General features: G+C 43.9%; 4 protein-coding genes across 4 annotated transcripts; 1 reads left to right on the forward strand and 3 right to left on the reverse strand.

The window, feature by feature from the left end:
* The first annotated feature begins 417 nt into the window (after positions 1 to 417).
* LOC107042034 lies at positions 418 to 2,856 on the forward strand. The gene is made up of 3 exons (XM_015262904.1): positions 418 to 1,752; positions 1,817 to 2,052; positions 2,577 to 2,856. Exons 1-3 carry the CDS (start codon positions 418 to 420, stop codon positions 2,854 to 2,856), a joined length of 1,851 nt encoding a protein of 616 aa, XP_015118390.1.
* An 11,923-nt stretch (positions 2,857 to 14,779) lies between these two features.
* On the reverse strand, positions 14,780 to 16,564 carry LOC107042035. Its single transcript, XM_015262905.1, has one exon. The coding sequence runs from the start codon at positions 16,562 to 16,564 to the stop codon at positions 14,780 to 14,782; it is 1,785 nt and encodes a 594-aa protein (XP_015118391.1).
* Positions 16,565 to 16,713: 149 nt separating this feature from the next.
* LOC107042036 lies at positions 16,714 to 18,762 on the reverse strand. The gene has a single exon (XM_015262906.1). It carries the CDS (start codon positions 18,760 to 18,762, stop codon positions 16,714 to 16,716), a length of 2,049 nt encoding a protein of 682 aa, XP_015118392.1.
* Positions 18,763 to 18,800: 38 nt separating this feature from the next.
* On the reverse strand, positions 18,801 to 20,198 carry LOC107042037. The gene has a single exon (XM_015262907.1). The coding sequence runs from the start codon at positions 20,196 to 20,198 to the stop codon at positions 18,801 to 18,803; it is 1,398 nt and encodes a 465-aa protein (XP_015118393.1).
* Positions 20,199 to 20,992: the final 794 nt, after the last annotated feature.

A 20,992-nucleotide genomic window follows, 5' to 3' on the forward strand; every position in this document is an offset into this window, starting at 1 on the left:
AAGAAAGGGTTCCCCACTTTCATCCGGGATGGGGAAGTCTTGGTGAAAAGGAAAAAAGAAGATCAAGCTATACGTATTGCATCAATGGATGATCTAAAAAACTTCTTGCTGGGCTCTCAATAAATTTTTCTCTTCCTTTATCCCCCCTTACTGCTACATCTTATTCTGCTGCTGATTCTCAACCTCCTTCACTTCTTCATAACTCTTCCCAGATGTCGATTTCCCATTCGTTATCTCACTTGTATCTTGAACATAGTGTGGCTGCATCACTGTTGGAGCTGGATGGGTTACGTGTGTGTCACCTCAATGTGAATTCTCTCCGAGCTCACATTGAGAGGGTCAGACACTTTCTTGATTCTCGTCCCCCGTTCCATGTTATCGCCATGTCCGAGACTAAACTTTGCTCTTTTGTTGATAATGGTTGTTTCGTTGGAGGGTTATAAGCTCTTCAGACGGGATCGTAATAGGCGTGGTGGTGGAGTCCCACTCTTTATCAATAACTGTTTTAGGGTTAAGGTCCTGGCTTCCTCTTCACATGTCTGGACAAAGAGACCTGGTCTGCCTGAGTATCTGTTTTGTGAGATTGCCTGCCATGGTGTCTTTCCAATATTTGTTGCGGTGGTTTACAGGCCGCCACATGCTCCGTTTGTCGAGTGCAGTGACTTCATACCTTCCTTGCAGATGCACTTGCAGGAGTACAGTTCCAAGGTCACTCTCGGTGATTTCAATGCCGATCAGCTCTCATCAGCAAATGCGGATGCAGTTTTTGTGCGTAGCATTTGCTCTGATAATTCTCTTAGGCGACTAGAGCATGGAGCTACTCATCACACTAGCACATCTGATACCTGGCTTGATCTCTGCCAGATCGACTGTGAAGACACTCTCCTATCTTGTTGGAAGACTGATGCGCCCTTTGTTGATGGACATGATCTGATCGCGGCTGTGACGAGAGTCTTTCTGCCACGTCCTCCTCTAAGCAGTGACATCTGCTACAGGGACTTTTCTTCGCTGGATGACTGGAAACTCAACTCCTGGCTAGTCTTCTGTGACTGGTCAGGATTCGAGGGATCGTCATCTTTGGACAGCATGGTCTTGTCCCTTTGCTCTAATCTCTGCAGCGCTATTGATGAGTCGGTGCCTTTGAAGACAGTAAGGAAGTCTTCTAAGCGTAAGCCGTGGTTTACGAGGCATGTTAACTCTCTTGTAGCTGAGAGAGATCACCTTTATAGGGTGTATAAACGTGTACACTCGAGGAGGGCGCTGGAGGATTATCGTCTGGCTCGTGATCGGGCTCACCGAGAAGTCGAGGGGGCGCGTCAGTTGTATTTCCAGAGGAGAATGGAACCGCTGTCTGAACCTGCTCAGGTTTGGAAGGAGCTGATGCACTTTGGAGTTGTGCATGTGGAAAATCTCAGTGCTGATCTAGACCCTGAGGCTCTGAACGATCACTTCGCTGATTTGTCCTTTGACTCAAACGAGCCTTTGGTGGCTGATTTTCTGAATTCTATGGAGGCTTCAGGGAGTGCTGCTGTTGGTGGTTTCTCTTTCAGACCTGTCACTGCTGATGAGGTTCCGAAAGCTATTTGGCATTTCTCTACTGAAGCTAAGGGGGCTGATGGAATCCCACGATCAGTGGTCACTGCTGCTGTCCCGTCACTACTACCGTTCCTACTAAAGCTATTCAACAAGTCCTTCGCTGTCTCCTCTTTCCCTCCAGAGTGGAAAAAATCCCTTATTGTGGCGCTTGGTAAGGTAAAAAAATCCGCTGTCGCCCAATGACTACAGGCCAATAGCGCTGCTGTGCTTCTTGTCCAAGGTCTTGGAGAGACTAGCCTCCTTACAGATCCTTGGATTCCTTACTGAGTGCTCAATACTGGATCCACTCCAAACTGGTTTTCGTCCCTACAATGGTACGCAGACGGCACTACTGAAGCTGACGGATGACATACGTAGGGGTATTGACAAACGACAACTGACGATGCTTCTTCTCTTTGACTTCAGCAAGGCTTTTGACTCTGTGTGTCATGTGATGATTCTTCAGAAGCTGCTCAGGTATGGCTTCTCCCTATCTGCTATCAGTTGGATAGGGTCATATCTCAGCGATCGTTCACAGGCAACGCTGGGGGGGCCGCGTGGTTTGTCTTCTTCCCGTTCCTTGAACAAGGGAGTGCCGCAGGGATCTGTACTTGGTCCTCTGCTGTTTCTGTTGTTCATTACTGATATCTGTAAGAATTTAGCCCTGGATACTCAGCACCTAATATATGCGGATGATCTTCAGGTTTATTTGCAATTCTCTAGGGAAGAGTTTGACACGGCTGTTCTCAGGATGTCAACTGTCGCCAATTGCATTATGGACTGGGCTTTACATAATCGCTTGAAGCTGAATGTCGCGAAGACAAAGGCAATTATTTTCGGCTCTCATTACTTTGTTAATGACATATACTCTTTGCCCGATATTTCNTGGACTGGGCTTTACATAATCGCTTGAAGCTGAATGTCGCGAAGACAAAGGCAATTGTTTTCGGCTCTCATTACTTTGTTAATCACATATACTGTTTGCCCGATATTTCTATTAGCATTGGTAATTCATTCGTTCCATTTGAAACTTCAGTGCGTAGCTTAGGAGTGGTGCTTGACTGCAAGCTCACCTGGAGAGATCATGTGGCAGGTGTAACTCGGAGAGTGCACTCTGTGATGTACCATCTGCGCTTCTTCCGAGCTAGCACTACTCTTGCTTTGCGTAAACACCTAATTGAGACTCTGGTGTTTCCCCTGGTTGACTACTGCTGTCTTGTGTATGGAGGTCTGTCTGAGGAGCTCTCTCAAGATCCAGCGCCTCATCAACGTGGGAGTTAGATACGTTTTTGGGCTCAGGAGGGACGAGCACGTTACCCCTTATCGCACACGACTGGGCTGGATGACATGTGAGACTCGCAGGAAATACTTTCTTGCCTGTCTCACTTTTAAAATCTTGCGGTTTGGAGATCCAAATTGTCGTGCTCATTTGTTTGTTGCTAACCGGGGTGTGCGTTTTATAAGGGGTGAGGTGAATCTGCTGCTCATTAAGCCTTTCAGAACCGAATCCCTTCGTCGCTCTTTTCACGTGTCTGTCGTCTATGTTTGGAACGAGCTCCCCTCTTCCGTTCGTGATATCCCTTCTTTCCTGCCCTTTCAAATAGTCCTGCGTGCGTTTCTCAGCAACCACCCCGAATTTTTCACCTTTTTATTGTGAGCCCATGTGATGAATTTTGTATTTTTGTTTTGTTTTTGCATTTTATTACTGTTTGAGTGCGTCTAGTTTGCTTAAGCTACTTGCAACAACTCTATGCTTATTTTTTTCCGTTATTTACTCTGTATTTTTCTGTATGACTTTAGTCATGTTTACTTTGTACAACATAATGTACAGTTAATAAATTTCAATGAATCAATCAATTAATCAAGAGGCTAACACAATCGGACGTGGGTTCGCGGAGAAAATAATCTACGAATACGGTACACCACAGAAGTTGCTCACGAATCAAGGACCAAATTTCGTGGCAGAAATGTTCAAAAATATCTGTAAACTTCTGAGAAATAAGAAGATTCAGATAACGGCTTATCATCCGCAGACTAATGGCATCGTTGAGAAGTCACATCGCACTCTAGCGGAATTCTTGAGAAGCTTCATTGAAGAGGATAAGACGGATTGGGATACGTGGCTACCATATGCGATGTTTGCATATAATCCCACTCCCCACACGGCTACAAAAATGACGCCTTTTGAGCTGATTTTTGAAAGATCGAGAGCCGTTAAACAGCTGCCACGTTTGACGTACTGTTATGACGACTTCGCTCAGGGACTTCGGGAGAGATTACGTGCCGCTGATCAGGAGGCGAAAGAGACCCTAGACAAAGTAAAAAAATGCGGGGGAAGTGGAATTCGAAGTTGGAGATAAAGTTCTTCTGAAAAACAATGTTTTGTGACGCGGAAGATCAAAGAACTTGACGCAGCCCTGGATAGGTTCCTATGTGATTGTCGAGAGGAAGTCTGATGTCAACTACACGATTCGAAGTGGGAACAAGCAAACGACGCAGAGAGTCCGTGTAAATCGGTTTCGACCCTTTATAGAAGCATGACTATATGGACCCCTGCCTCAGAAAAATCAACCCTTCGAAGACCTGAAATTTTCTTATCTTAGGGATAAGGGATTTTTCATAGGAGAAACCGGATTGACCTTACAATGCGTTTATTCAATTAAACCATTACTTATAACGTTTTGTCACAGTACCAAAGGAATTATCGGAGCGTCGTACGTGCCAGTTCCATTCCAGGACGAAGAAGCCTGGATTATCCCAACGATAAGCGTTGCAGTGGGGACATCTCGTCTCACTGTCTCCCAGGAATTGGGGTACATGGCATGGCTGAGGAACTGGAGCTTCATTGAAGAGACCACGGAGATTGTAAACATCTTCTACACCGGTCTCGACGTCGGAGCGTACGGGGAGGTCCCAAAGGGCATTAAGGTCCTTTCGATTGCCTTTTCTCCATCGTTTGACCTGCTCCTTGTACTCCAGATGCAGGTCCCCGGGATAATAGGGGAATCTGGTGCACTGGAAAAACCAAAAAATAGGGGAAAATTAGAGGAAATAGAGACTTTGAATATCGAGGAGAAACAGAGTAGCAAGATAGTGGAAGAGGTAATCGGACTCACCAGGTATTCAAACATGAATACATCCACCGAATGCTTCAGATATGGGTGTTCCCTGACGGAGCGATTCGGTTGGGCAACAGGAGCTCCGAGTCGATCCCAAACACTTCTCTTGACGGGCCGTCTCGAGTGGTTCCAAGGGCAGTCCAGAGGATGGTGCTCGAAGCTGAGACAAACACGGCAGCGGGGCGCTGATCTTTTCGGGGAGCCCTCACAACGAAGTCTCTTTGCAGGAGAGCCAGATGAAGGTACGGCACTCATTCCAGGATGGAATGAAAACTTAATTACTGAATTGCTGGAGCGCAATGGGCAAGCACGAGAGAGGTGTCCGAGCTTATCGCACTTGAATCATCTTTTTGGAGCTTCAGGAACGGATGATGACGGGCGAGGTCCTACCCGACGAGATCTCCTGCAGATACCGCAGTTTGAGGACGTCCCACACTTGGCGAAGGGACAATTTCGGAAAACATGTCCGGCTATTCCACACTTGAGGCACTTTCCTGGATTCATCTCGATGATTTGGTGTATTATAACCTTTTCGCTCAAAACTTTGAAGAGGACTGTGACTAAGTGGGGGGACAGGCACCTTTATATCAAAGGGTGCAACGTCGACAAACATGGCCGCGGTCAAGTCAAGGTCGGCGTCAACGTCACCTGGAGTCAATGTCCGGCTTAAGTTCAAGAACCTGTTTTCCTGCTTCCTTTTTTTTGTTTCCTGTTTTCATGTTTTCGCAAAAACACGAAAATCGATGGGTTTTGCAATTTCCTTCATAATGCTCATGCTAGGGAGCATGGTCACTGAAGTACGCGGGGAGGGGCATGTGATTAAAAAGTTCATTCACACTCCTGGAATCCATTTTGAGCCTATCGGGAGATTGTATCTGAGCAATCAGGTATGGAGTATAGCTGCATCAACTGATGCATGGCCTTGGATACTGAAAGCTGATCAGGTCCATGAGCATCTTAAACATGCTAAGAAGCTATGCAGTAAAGGTGTATACGAAAGCGGGAAAAATTTCGAGCTGTTAATTGATCAATGGTCTGAAGACTTTGCAGAGACTAAAGATGTTATCTCGGGGATGTTGGGGATCAATGACTCCTCAAAGAAACGCCAACGTCTCATAGACGAACTAGGGTCTGTTGCCAAATCATTGTTCGGTACAATGGACGCTGAGGATGCACTGATCATTAACCAGAGTCTCTCACAGCTAAAGAGTGGGGTTGAAGGGACGTTCGATAGTCCTCGCAAGCAGATAGAGATTATTAAATCAACTCTCTATCAAGTGGAACACACTGAGGAGATGATTCAGAAAAACGAGGAGATTCTGATGAAGTCCTTAACAGACAAGGATTACGAGATGCTAACAATCACGGATAAATTAGAGCTCGATGAACATCTCATGATACGAGAAGCAATCTACACTGGAGTAATGAGGGATGCTGCGAAGATCAGGAAGCTACTAACCGATGCCAAGGGGTCGATATTGAATACGGAAGTCTTCACAGAGACAGGGTTAGTCACCCTTCTCAAAGCAGCAAGTTATCGAAGGGTTTAATTTTCCCCTTTGAGCTCGAAGTAGGCGGAATGTATCAAATGCAGGAAGTATCCACCGAAAGTATACATGCATTCGGATTTAAAATTATCACCTTGGTGGAAATACCGCTGGTCAACTTCCAAGCGTTCGACATTTTGCTGACGGATGGAATTCCTCTGCAGACAACGAACGGGTATCATTCATACCTGGAGGCGAAGAACGAGCTTCTGGTGATACACGGGGCGACACAACAGTTCGTGCCAATGACCGCTGGACAATTGAATCACTGCAAGACGATTCGGGGACAATACTTATGCACCGAATCTCTTCCAATTCAAAAAGTAAAAGATACGAGTCCATGTGATGTACAAATGTACATGAGTCCTCAGAAGATGCCTGCTACATGTGTCGTGAAACACCAGCAGCTTCAAGGGCTCACCCTCATAAAAATGAGAAAGGACAATGCATGGTTCTACGTAATCCCAGAACCTAAGGGAGTAGTGTCACCTGTGGTGACAAGGAAGTACGGGATATCCTGGAGGACTCAGGAATCCTGCGAGTCGAGGACTTCTGTGAGATAGTAGCAACTGACTTCACTATTAGAGGCAGGAAATCACACGAAGTAACATTCAACGCTCATGTTCACCCAAAATTGAACTTGACATTGGATGACGTCACCGTCACCCAGTTAGAACAGCGAAGATTTAATCTGAGTGACGTCCAGCTGACCAATGTTGTCGGGAACATGAAGGACCTGGAAGGGCTTCACGTGCAACTGACAGCTGAGAAGAAGAACCTTAATAAAACCCAGAATAAATCCGATTATCGAGAATTTCTCACGCACCCTTCATCGATTTTCACTGGAGTGATGATAATCCTAGCGATCATCCTAGGGCTGACCCTTTACTGCTGGTGTCGAAAACCATGGCCAGTGCGTAGGAGGGAAGCAGCGAACTTCGGAATACCATAAGAATATATGTATTGTAATGAATTGTAAATAATTGCTGTAAATTATGTCAATTAGGTATTGCGTCGATGAGATGGGGTTATTAGAATAGAAAATTTCTGAGGGTAGTAATTTTCTTTCCTGGCGGGGAGGAATGTTATGCCCCTAAATAACGTTATAAAATCCCTCTGTTTATCCGGATAATATGAGGACACGAAAGTGGCACATAATATCCGAAACAAAACAGAGAATGAAGAAATATAAAATAATGTCGAATATTCGTATATAAAATCCACGTATATTCGACGAATGTAGATAACTGGAGTGTAGCGTCAGCACTTTGCGGTTCGACGACTGGCCTTCGCGGGCGCCGGGAGACGTCATCCGATGCCTCACAGGTGTGCGATGAAGAACAATGACCTGATGCAATCGAATCCACAAGGGAATGAAAACCCGTGAATTCGTTGCCTCTTGCCCAGTTATTCGACGAGTCTTTAATTATCTTCTTTATACTTTATATTCGCCTGATACCTTCAGTATCAGACCGACTTCTTATTTATTCAATAAATGGTTAATTAATTGTTCAAAACCGCTTCCCAATAAAGAACATTATTTCCATTATATATTGAACCCATCCGCTCAGCTCCATAACAGTGCAGACTATGGAGCGATCGGACTGAAACTGTAGGCCGATATTGAGCTCAATAGTACCTACTATGGGTCAAAATGTCTGATTTATGTCAATGAATTTTCCCATATTAATGTTATAGTTTCTAAAAAGTGATCACACAAAACCGAATCATCTGACCCGGACAGAGACATTTTCTAGAAATCATCATTTCTTCACTTTTCATATCATTCTACATCATTTCCATGCAAAATTGGAGAATGCCAAAATCCGACGAATACAATGCTTCCATTCGGAAGCAAAAAGAAACAGAGTTATAACACATAAAGAAACAGCCATATGATTTCTACCAAAAAGTCTCGAACCCCTGCTTGTTTCTCTTCTGTTTGCCACTGGAATCATGGGACTATCGGCAGGGATTTTATGGTTACAGTATATTTTATACTTCAACCCCTATAATTCCCTTATAATTCATCCCTTCTGAATACGACCAATGACTTTCTTTATAAACTAGGCAAGATGCGCGCTAGTTATGCTGCGTGGTTCTGATACTGAATTCGACACTAAAGAACTGATGCAAATATTTGTATCTGTTCTTCAATCTCGAATTCTTGAGTCAAATTCTTGATTGCATCGACTGATCGAACTCACTTGACAATGGCACCAATAAGAAACTACATTAAAATTGCAATGATCCCAGTGAATGGAACCAATGTAATATCTATACACAGAAAATTTTTTTTGATTCAAATCGAATATTAAGCCCCCAATCGAACCGATTAAGATTTAATTAAATCAAGAATCATACCAAGTAGATTTCATTAATTTGTACTGAGTATATCCAAACAAGTCATAGTAATTTTTTTTCAATAGAAATATCAATTTTCGCCTAAAACTTTCAGAAGTCTGTGAAAAATGACTGAAATGAAGTGGTTAATCTCTCAATGTGGAGCTTATTCTATGAGCTTCATGTCGGACATAGAATTTCTACGAGTTATCCTACGAGAAAGATACCAGCTCGGGACAAAACACTGAAATAACAACTTTCCAATTTGCGACTCACAAAATTTGACACATACACCATATAGCATACAACCCGCATCGTCACAATCGGAAGAACAAAAAATGCCATCTAAGGATCACCTATTGATTTCTCCGCTGATTCGACTCAAAGCGCTAGAAAAATCCATCGCCATTTGAATTTTCGAATAACCCATGATGGAATATATGTTTGTCAAAAAATCTCATGAGTCTGCGAAAAATGAACTTCACAACTGATATGCGATTTTTACTGATAGTCAAGTTAAAAATAATAATTCAGGACAAAACGATGAGAAAATGTGAAATTTTCAATTTGTGACTTGCCAAATTCGAAACATAATTACCTACAACAATAAATCAAATTGACGGAATGAAGAAAAATCATACGTAATTTTAAAGATCTCATTGAGATCTTCAAATTGGTGTGAAATAAATCTACATTGGCCAAATACAAAGGTCCAAATAAGAATGAAAAGGCCGAATTTGGGGGTATGACATGAGCTTCGAAACAGAAACAATCTCCAATAACTTCATGAAAATTCAATCAAATCGTATTCTACACATCACAATTTGAAGAACCAATTATACCCTTCAAGATGATATGTTGACTTCCTCGCTGATTTAACTCAAAGAGATAGAAAAAACCAGCCAAAGTTCAATTTTCAAGTTACAAGCGAAAACAAATTTTCTTGCCATAAAAGAAAAAAAATGAAGAAACATAACAATTTTCCGCCTATAAGTTCCATAGTGAGAATGAGAACTGGCCAGAATCTAATAATTTCCTTATCAATTTGAGTATAAAATATATATGGTTTATCAAAAAGCGAGAACGAAATTAGCATGAAAATCCGAAAAAGGACCAGCGTCACGATTACAAATTGTCCTATTGGGGATCAGAAATATTATGCAACATTTTGAAGAAAAAGAAATACCCTTCAAAATGGTATATGATGAGTTTCATTCTTCTTCAGAAAATCCAATCCAAACTGACTTTACGATAAAATCATGGAAATTTATTATCTGAATCGGATCTTTTATAAATGAATAGAAATTGCAGATAAATGAATGAATCAGGAACCAATGGTGGAGTAATTCAATGTATTTGCAGCTTAGTATGAAATATCTCCATAGATTCGGACAGAAACCAAGAAAGTCTCATCATTAAGAGGAAGAAATTGGCACTTTTCAAAACGTGACATGCTAAAATCTTTACATCATCGTCTATAACATTTCATCTAGTGAATCGAATGGATACTATAAACTATCAATATGAAGATCTCGATGAGACCTTCAAGTTGACATGTGACGTATCCTCTCTAGTCCAATCTGAACCCTAGATAAACGGTAAAAACTGTAATTTTTTACGTGTGACATAACGTAAAGAATGGAAACAATCTGCAATAATGGATATGAATTCCATTGGATCAGGATTGTCATGCATCATTTCGAAGAAGGATAAATATTATTTGAGATGTTATATGAATTATATAACTGGTTCGACCGATAGTTGCAGAAAAAACCGATCCAGGCTGAATTTACAGTAAAATCGTAAAATTTCATTTTCTGGATAAAACCTTTCATAAGTTAATGAACATTGAAGATAATTGAATAATTCAGCGGTCAATTCGTAGGCGATTTGATATATTTTCACCTAGGTATGGGATATCTTCACATATTCCAATAGAAACCAAGCAAATCTTGCTATTTAGGAGGAAAAACACGGAATTTTCAGAGTGTGACATGGTAAAATCGCTACATTATCGCTTATAACAATTGATTTAGGTGATGAGGCAGATAATATAGGATATCAATTTGAAGATCTCCATGAGACCTTCAAATTGACATATGATAAATCCCCGTTGGTTAAGTTTAAGGATTCGATAAATAGTAAAAACTGTTATTTTGGAGGTGTGACATAACGGAAAAAATGGAAATAATCTGCAATAACTCAATGAAAATTGGATTAAATGATACATCATTTTGAAGAACATAAAATGCGCTTCAAAGTAGTGGATGAATATTCGCGTCTAGTCCGCTTGGAAGTACCGAAAACCACAACCAAACTCAATTTTTAGGGTCAACCATAAAAATTCAATTTTTTGCCTAAAAATCCTCATAAGTTAATGAAAAATGAAGATAATTGAGTAAATCACGAGTGAATTCCTGAGTAATTCAATATATTTTCACATAATTATGAAATATCTTCATAAATTCCAACTCAAACCGAGTGAATTTGGCCATTCCAAGGAAAAACATGGAGATTTTTAAAACGTGACATGCTAAAATCGCTACATTATCGCTTACAGCAATTAACCCAGGTGATGGGGTAGATAATATAGTATACGAAATTAAAAATCTCGATGAAACCTTCAAAGTGACATAGGATAAATCCCCGTTGGTTAAGTCAAAGGCCTCTATAAATAGTAAAAACTGTCATTTTTGAGGTGTGACGTAACGGAAAAAATGGAAACAATCTGCAATAACTCGATGAAAATGTGAGCAAATGACATTTATCACAGATCGTTTTGAAGGTCATAAAATGCCCTTCAAAGTGCTATCGGATGAAATTCTACTTACCACAGCCTGTTTCAAATATGATGAATATGATATAACAAACCGTTTCCAGGCCTTTATTATGGATCAAAATCTCGTCAATCTCTTCAATATCAACCTATGCTGTTGATCAATCAATTACCCGTCTGATTCAGAACATAATCCAATGAATAAGTGATCATCTTCGATTTCACAATTAACCTTGAATGCTTCTTGAAGGCACCAACTTCAGTTGAATTCCATGAAAACCACTTCACTCTGTTGACAACTTCATCAATATACTAATGAAATCGAAATTCTAATGATCGAACTAAATGGACCAAATGAAATATCAGTTGTGACGAAATTCCAGGCGAATTCGTCACTTGCGGAACTCCAGGGTATTTATGTATAGAAAGAGAGAGAGAGAGAGAGAGAGAGAGAGAGAGAGAGAGAGAGAGTAAAAATTTATAAACCGTTACCTTTTTGTCGCGATAAAAACCTATAAGGAGAATTAGAGCTACCTGCTACCTTAACTCTACTTCAGAGCTACCTTAAGTTTGGAGAACTACTTAAATTGGTTACCTATCGCGTGAATCGATTCCCTAAATTTTTAGAACAATATTCATTAAACAAGGTCATTAAAGAAACCAGATATTTTGCAGATATTTCTTTTTTTCGAGTCAGTTTTGTTGAATGAGAGTTTAGTATTTTTGAGATTTTCCTACGTAAATTCGGTTAAGGATTAGGATATCACCGTGGAATATTTGGCCAAGATAATGTGCTACCCAGTGTTTCCTGTAACCCTTTTTGGTTTGTCGATAGAGTGAGTACATAGGTCGAGTTGAAATGCTTGCGCTCCCTTGAGCGAGAGTATTAGGGCTTTCAGTTGAAAGGCCGTGGAGACGATCACCAAGTCGTCGAAACGGCTCGCCATTGGGTTTTTAATTTAGTTAAGTTGCGTTTGCGTTTGAGTTTTCGTTGGTAAAGCCCTCATTCCTCTCCGGAGAGTGCCCTCTGTAGATAAGCTACCTTATTCCGGTCGTAGATGGAGTGAAGTCCCGCTCAGCCATCTCAGTTTCGCGTTAAGTTCAAGTCATTACAGTTTGCTCGGTTAAAATAATTAGAATCAATTATATGAAAATTCAAATTTAAAAACTTGAAATATTTCGCGCTCGATCACCCCGGGAATCGATAGTTCGCGTCTCCGGCACTCAAGTCAGCACCGTACGGGGCTAGTCTCCCCCAGACTCCCCACCACTATGCAACAGGCCCGAGCGGACACACGCGATAGTCGCCATGAGAATATCCACCCGGACGACTAAGAGTGAGGTACGAGTCGATTTAACTTCCTGAACAAGTTCTCTTTCGAGATAATTATCGAGGCCCCATGATCAAAATTCAGTCGAAATCAATGCTCCAGACCATGGTAAGTACTCCTGTACTTATTTAGAGGTGATTAACAGTGAATTAGTGCGTTTTTCGGTAAAGCAGTTGGACCACGCGGAATGGCGTCGCTACCTCTCGGAATGACGCCAACACCGATACTCATGGTTTGAAGGACAGAAAACTCTTCAAACAAACCTAAATGCTCCCTGGAAGCTACCTGAGATTATTTAAATGATAATTACGCTACCTGAATAAATCCGAATAGTAATAGTGCTACCTACCGTAACTTTTAGGCTAAATTTCATGCTTTAGGCGTCTCGCTACGGCGATTGATGCAACTCGCTACCTACTTCATTGCTACCTTTTTGCTTGCTACCTTTTTTCGCTCTCTTTACGTAATTATTCTACGCTACCTATTTCTTTATATTTCTCCGACTCACGAGAGTTCTGGAGGAAAAATGATGCTACCTGAATTGTTCTGAAGCTACCTTTTTCGCGTTTTAATGCTCTCTAACGTTCGTTGAGTTTTGGGATTCCGGTTGGGCATGGGGACGCTATCTTTTTAGTTATCTTTAATTTATGGTTGGAATCCAGAACAATAAAATTATCTAAGCTCTCTTACGTTCATGAATAAGCTACCTATTATTTTGGAAATTATTGGAGACCGTAAGCTACCTATTTTCATGGAGAAAACCTCCATTTCCGGGTTAGAAACGCTCCTTTCCGGTAAATCAGCCACGTGGCTGATTCAAGCTCCCTAGCTCATTTTTGCTACCTTTTCGGTGAATGAGATTCCCGATTTTAATGGGTTACAAATGGCATAAAGATTAAGTAAACCATTACAAAGGCGCTCCAGAATTCGAAATTCGATTAATTACAGTCGAAAATAAGAAAAATTAGTACCTTTTCGTGAGCTCTCCTTTTTTTTTTATTTCGCGTAGTTACCTCATCCGTTCTCTCTCTCGCACGTACGCTACCTTCCTATAGTCTCTCTCTCTCTCGGATTCGTGTTCCCCTCGTGGACAATACCTTTGCTTCTCTCTATCAGCTTTGGATTGGGATCGCTTTCTTTTTCATACTTAAAATTATTATTCGCATCTTTCGAGTCCTTTTGGAGTTTAATGGATCATTTCAGAGTATTTAAAATTATTTTGAGTCACATTCATGTAATTTTGTGTTTGTACGAATTTACGATTTTGTATTAATATCGGCAATAGCGAAACACGTCAGTACAATTGTGTTTATTATTCAATGTCGACCTTACCTATCCCGTTTGGAATTTAAGACATTGGTTTATTGGTTTCTCGATCGATGATTGGTTTTGTTAATTGATGTTCTCGTCCACGAATCCACCCCTCTCTCCACGACCCGCACACTGAGCAGCCGAGTAAATCCCGTACCCTCGTAATCCACATTTCTGCGTATGGTTTGCGATACGTTTCTTGTCGTTATTGGATTTTTGGGGACAATCAGTATTTAGTTTTAAGAAAATACGGTTCCGTTTGCGGTTGGTCGATTCCGCGTTGCTAAAATTCGGCTGGCGCCCTAAATACTCGAAGTAAGGATTGGATAAGCTGCTGATTGTTCCCGGAGTCCAGTTTTAGCGTTAGGGTTTTTGGCGTTTCAGACTTGTCGGATTACGAGAACGAAGGTAATGAGTTGGCCGTGTTTGGATAATCGAGACTTCTGGGTTAGGGTTTATTGAGTATTTGTTGAGGCCAAAGAAAAATCATTACANATTGAAAATGTGACTATTATATTATACGAAAAACGGTTGATATAGGCGTGGTAGCCATTATTTTTACTAACAATAAAACGGGGTTCTCAAATATAGGGAAAAGGATTATTCCCTAGCACTCTCATGGCATTCAATTCCCCATAGATTTGAAATTATTCTCTTTCTAACATCTACTCTCACCTTGAGTTGAATATCGATATTTCTGTAACAAGAATTTTTCAACTCAATACATATAAAATATAATCAATGAAAAACGATTCAGGGTTTAGTCGTCAGTAGACTCTAGTCTTGTAATTTCCTTGGGGCTCTAACCACCCGCCCACCCCTGGTAACGATGGGGCTGCTGGGTTTTTCTCGTTCAAGACCAACGTTGGCTCTGGGTATGTTCTTCTTTATAGTATGCTTACGCGTGACCGTCTTCCATGGAGCAGTCATAGGAGTATTCTCCACTGTAGATAGCTGCTCAGGCTCACACCCTGAAGTGCTGGTTTCGCCAGTCAATTCAGAGGCCTCGGAAGAGGACAACTCGAGTGGGAACAACCTTTGGATAGGCCTTGTCAGGGTCTGAATCGCCGTTTTCACTCGAACCACCCTGACAACACCGTCTTTTCCCGGAAAAACCTCAATCACTCTAGCCAGAGGCCAATCCAGACGTTTTGTGTTGTCAGAACCGACGAACACCAGGTCCCCCTCTTTGAGGCTGCCGTTCAATCCCTTCTCGAAACTCCTTCGAGCTAGCTGCCCGAGATACTCAACACGGAAGCGTTCGCGAAGTTCATCCTTGAGTCTTTGTCGATATCGTAGGCGTCTTGTCAGGGCCTGGGCATCGACCTGATCCAGGTCGGCGACTCCGTGTAAACGGAGATCCCTCAGGAACATGTCTGGGGAAAGTGGGATCAGTTGCTCTGGGTCCTCGGCCAAATACGTTAATGGACGAGAATTAATCACAGCTTCACAATCGCACAATGTCGTCTGGAGTTCTTCATACGTCAGGGATGTTTTCTTCAGGGTCCTCTTCAGGAGATCTTTGGTCACTCGTACCAGGCGCTCCCACCATCCTCCCCACCAGGGAGCCGAGGGTGGATTAAAGCGCCACTCGATCCTCTCCAACACTCCGCGGGCGACGACCTTTGCCCAGTCTAGTCCTCGCAGTAGATTGTGCGCCCCCACGAAGTTGGTGCCATTATCGCAGTAAATGATAGCTGGGCGTCCCTTGCGAGCAATAAAACGTCTTAGCGACTCCAAGAATGCATCGGTGGATAGTGACGTGACCAGTTCCAGGTGTACGGCTCGGAAAACAGCACACGTGAAGAGAACTACCCAGCCCTTATCACCATTCCTGAGATACAAGGGTCCAGCTAGATCAACCCCAATCACCTCAAACGCCACAGCATCTCTCACCCTCGCTTCCGGCAAGGGAGCAGGCACAGCTTCTAGTCGTTTGACAGTGTGACGTTTGCACACGATACAGCGACGAACGATGGATTGTACTGCCCTTCTGCAGCAGAGCACCCGGTACTCTTCTCGAAGCTTGTTCATGATGTAGTCGATTGGGCCATGATTTAGAACAAGATGCTGGAGATAAATAAGCTTCTGTACAAGAGGATGTCTGTAATCCAGGACAATCGGGAGACGAAAACCCAACTCATCGCTCCTATTGGAAATCAAAGACTTCAGACGTATGAGTCCATCAGAGTCCATGAAGATTGTCATTCCTACGAGACGTGGATCGCCTACACCCGCAAAACTCTCCTCCTGTACCAATTTAAAAAGCGTTAGTTCGGCTTTTCTTACCTCTTCCAGGGAAAGTGGCCCACTGATGCAAATTCTTCGACGATTTCTACAGTTACCGACGAAACGTTGTATCCAGGCCATGCGACGGACGATCTGTGTGTACCGAGAGAGCCTGGACATGTACCAAGGCACCTCTTTAGTGCTAGTCAAGCTCTCTACACAACTTAATACGTGATGTACTGCTGCACAGGAGACGCTGCCTCTCTCGGGAATCTTTCTCTTCGACGTGGTTTTCCTGATCTCTCCATCAACCTCCTTCTCGTTCACTTCCATCGCAGATCTCGGCCAGCGGTCTGGAGGGAGTTTCAACCAGGCGGGACCCTCATGCCACTTGGAATCGACCAGCTGTCTGGCCGTGCAGCCTCTGGAGGGTAAATCTGCTGGATTGAGAGCTCCGGGGACATGGTGCCAAGACTGTGGGTTCAATAATCGCCGGATTTCTTGGACACGATTCCATACAAAGACACCCCACTCTCTCTCCCTCTGAATCCAGGCCAGCACGTCGATGAATCAGTCCAGAAGTGCTGCTCAAGCCCTTCGTAACCCAACGCGGTGACCACCGATTCCATCAGTCGAGCTCCCACCGTTGCCGCTAACAACTCCAAGCGAGGAATAGTCGGCTTGACTTTGGGTGCCACTCTGGACTTCGCCATAATGAAGTGACACTCCACGTTGTCTTCTACTTCAACTCTTGCGAAAATAACCGAAGCGTAGGCTTCCTGACTGGCATCGACAAAGGCGTGCAAAGAGACAGAAGCCACACTAGGACCTCCTCCAAAAGACCAACGTGGAATTTTTAATTCCCCGAGCCAGGAGAGTTCGTCGAGCCAGTGGTTAAACACGCTTCTCGTCTCTTGGTCGACACTAGAGTCCCAGTCTAGATCTTTGGACCAGAGTTTCTGGATCAGCACCTTGGGGCAAATGAGGACAGGACAGACCATGCCTAATGGATCGAAAAGGCTCTGAGTGGCAGAGAGAATCTCCCTCTTGGTGACCGCAGCAGGTTTCTTCACCTGGTCCACTGGTTTAGCCAATGCCAACGTATCCTCGTGGCGATTCCACGTGAGACCCAGGACAGAGCTCTCCCTGACCGCTTCTTCTGAATGTGTACATTCCCAACCTCTGAGATTGAAACCTCCAGCTTGCAGTGTCTTGATAGCCATGTTCTTAAACTCGAGAAATTCCTCCAGAGAATGTACACTTGTGACACAGTTGTCCACATAAAACGACTTTCTCAGCTTTTGGAGAACTGTAGTCCGATGCTCGGTAGTGCTTTTCTCTATCGCCTGGTTTAGGTGAAGATCAATCGTTGCCCCCAGTAAGAAAGGACTACTGGAGACTCCAAACACGACTCTTCGATGACGGTAAGTATGGGTCTGTTGTGGGTTTGAAGTCGGCTTCCACAGGAATCTTAGAGTGTCCCTGTCCTCTGGATTCACGCTGATCTGCAAAAAGGCCTTTTGGATGTCTGAGATGACCCCAATTCTCTGTTCTCGGAACCGCAAGAGAAGTGAGGGGATTAGCTCAATCAAGTTGGGCCCTGTCTCTAAGCATTCATTAAGCGACGGATCGGACTTAGTTCTCGCCGAAGCGTCAAAGACAGGTCGGATTCTGGTCGTGCTGTTCTCTTTTATGACAGACCTGCGAGGCAGATAGTGACCCTTGTTTTCGACCTCAGCTTGTGGAACTCTTTCGATGATGCCTTCCTGTAGCCATCCCTGAAACACGTCCTCGTATTCTTTCACCAGATTTCTTTTCTCTAGATTCGCGTACGTCGCCTCTAGTCTTTTCTGTGCTAGAAAACGATTGTCTGGAAGCGTTGGGTAATTTTCTTTCCAAGGAAGCAAGACCTCGTAGCGGCCTTCAGAGTTCACTCTCGTCGTGTCATGAAATTTTTCCAAGACTTGTTGTTGGTGAGCTTCCTTGGAAACTCTCTGAACAGGATCAGTGATGCCCAACACGTCCAAATCCCAGAGCCGGCTGACAGTCGCTTCTTGGGCGAACATCGAGAACGTCAACAACGCGGTGTCCGTTCTTTTTGTTGTCGCTTGTGTAGTTTTCCCCAAGATGGTCCAGCCTAAACGTGTTTCCACAGCAATGATGCCCTCGTCGAGGTCCTGCAGATGTCCCGTGTAGAGTTTTCCCACAATGTCAGCCCCTATCAAGAGTGATATGGGCTGGTGTCCTTGTCCGATGTCAGTCAGGTGAGTGGACTGTTTCTCCAATTTGTCCAGCCAAGGACCTTCCGCGATCCTGGGAATAGCCTGACAGATGCTGCCCTGTTCGTAAGCAAGGAAATTACAGGCGTATTTGTGATCCAGACTACGTACGTGTACTCTGTAGCCCTTGTGCTCTTGAGGGCGAGTCTGGGAACCTCCAAATAGAGAATGCACCATAGTACGAGATGGCTCCGCCTGAGACTCTGCAACTTGCTCCAGGATGTAAGATCGATGGGAGCCAGTATCAATCATTGCTCTCACCGTCCGCTGGCGATCCCCGATTACGACCTTTACGACGAGCGTTTGCAGAAAAACACTTGGGTCTGCTGACAATTGGCGAGACTCTGCTCCGTCACGGCAGGCTTCGTGTTACTTTCTCCTGAAGAAAGAGTGGACATCTGACGACACATCAATAAAACATGTTTATTTCCGCACCATCCACACTTGTCTTTGTAGCGACAAGTTCTACAACTGTGTCCAACCTTCAGACACTTGAAACAGGCGTTCTTCTCTTTTAATTTCGCAGTCCTCTCTACAAGACTCATCTTCTTCGCCTTTGCACAAGTTTCACTGGCATGGGTTTCGTCACAAAAAAGACAGTTGACTGGGGCCGAAGTACTTTTTGTTGCCAGTAGACTGGCTGCGGTGGCCACTGGCTTCGATTCATCTTTCGTCTTCTTTTTTGGTTTGTCTCTATTGTCGTTTGCTTCTTTCTTGGATCCAGCATTCAAACCGAAACCCTCGATGGCCATGGAAATCCTCTGTTCCGCTTCTACCTCAGCCTCCAAAAAATCCATAAATTTGTCGAGTCTGGCTTTGGTGTCTGGAATGTCTAGAGTCGTTGAGTGCCTTTGCCAGGCTCTGAGCAGCTCCTCTGGGAGAGATGATTCCACCAGTGGGTACAGCATTGCTGCACACATATCTGTCGTGACTCCCAAGGACTCTAGCGCTCTCAGATGCGTCTTCAATTTATCGTATGTACTCGAGAGTTTGCTTTGATGGGAACCAGGGACTGCTTTGTGGAGCACTAGCAACAACAACTCTCTAACATACATTTCTATGAGCAATTCTTTCTTACCGTAACGGTTTGTCAAATCCTCTACAGCCTTGTCGTAGTTCTCTGCTGTAGGGGGGAAACTGGTGACGAGATCAGCTGCACCAGAGCCTTCCTCCATTGCCTGTGCAAGGTAGCGAAACTTTTGTTCTTTGGTAATCGTAACGTCTTCGTGAATGGGCCTAAATAGACCCCAGAACAAAAGCCAGTGTTTCAGCTGTCCACTAAATTTGGGAGGGTCAATCTTGGGTAGCTTGATGCGTTTGTTGTCCAGTACCGAGTGATTCGTCGAGGAGAGGTTATGTGATTGAGGGCCCTGTTGAGATGTCGACTCTGCTGGGGGTTCCAAGAGTGCTGAAACTCTGAGCTTTACGTGATGATATTTCAGCTTGTACTCATCTTGGGACTCAATCTCATTGCCCAGTAACTCTTCTGACACATTTTCCTCGTACAACAAGTTGATGAACCTCTGGTCACCGTCCTCCAACTCACTGGTCTTCTCTTTCAAAAGCATGAACAGTGCGTTGACTTGTTCTTTATCTGGCTGTTCAGCTTGCAGTTGGGTTAGGAGGTGATTGTACGTACGTGTAAACGCCGTTCGTAACACAGCACGTGTTTTTTTTGCTTTATCCATTACTCTGACCCCGGTATCCGAAGGATGTCCTGTCACGGTCGCCAGTTGTTATGACGGGTCAGAGTAGTAACATATTTATAACACAGTAATTTTATTTAATTGAACCCCCTCTACTGGGTTCCCACTTTGTCGTAGTGAGGGGGCTCGGTCGCGGGCGGTGGAGGTCTTAAGGACTAGTGCTGCCCGCGGTCGCTAAGAGGAGTCCACCCAATCCATGTGTGTGAGCGGCGTAAGCCATGCCCTCGGCCATACCGTGCCTAAGGATGCGTGGCACAGGGGGAGCTGTGTCGCTAACGGTGCCTCTCAGAAACCTGGGCGACCTCTGAGAGTAGTCTCGGGTGTAACCCACCCAAGACAAGCCAAGCCCTGGGCAATCGCGACAATACACCAGGTGAAAACGCTTAACCGCGGTACTCGTGGGACTAAAATGGAAACCAATTTAAAAAATCTTAATATTGAAAAAGCAACTTCGGGTGGGGCCAGCGATGGCGAACACACGAAGTCTGACAAGGCTGACCAGTCTGGTACCGATGTGAATCGGGTCAGACTGAGTGGAGCCGAGAGAAGACGTCGCAAGAGAGCGAAGCTGCATCAAACCTCGGGGGCGATTGCAACCTTGACGGATGCAGCAGCGAAGGTCGATGAGGGAAGGGGGGAGGGGGCTACGAGGAAGGCAATAAAACGCCTTCCATCAGAGCGTACTACGCCAAGCCCCTCAGTCAGACCGAAAGAAAAGAGAATGAGAACGCAGGATCAGGGCACATATGCTCAGAACACTACGAGCTCATTCAAGT

Source organism: Diachasma alloeum, unplaced genomic scaffold (genome assembly GCF_001412515.2).
Source record: "Diachasma alloeum isolate Michigan unplaced genomic scaffold, Dall2.0 Dall_scaffold_00405, whole genome shotgun sequence".
Classification (NCBI taxonomy): Eukaryota; Metazoa; Arthropoda; class Insecta; order Hymenoptera; family Braconidae; genus Diachasma; species Diachasma alloeum.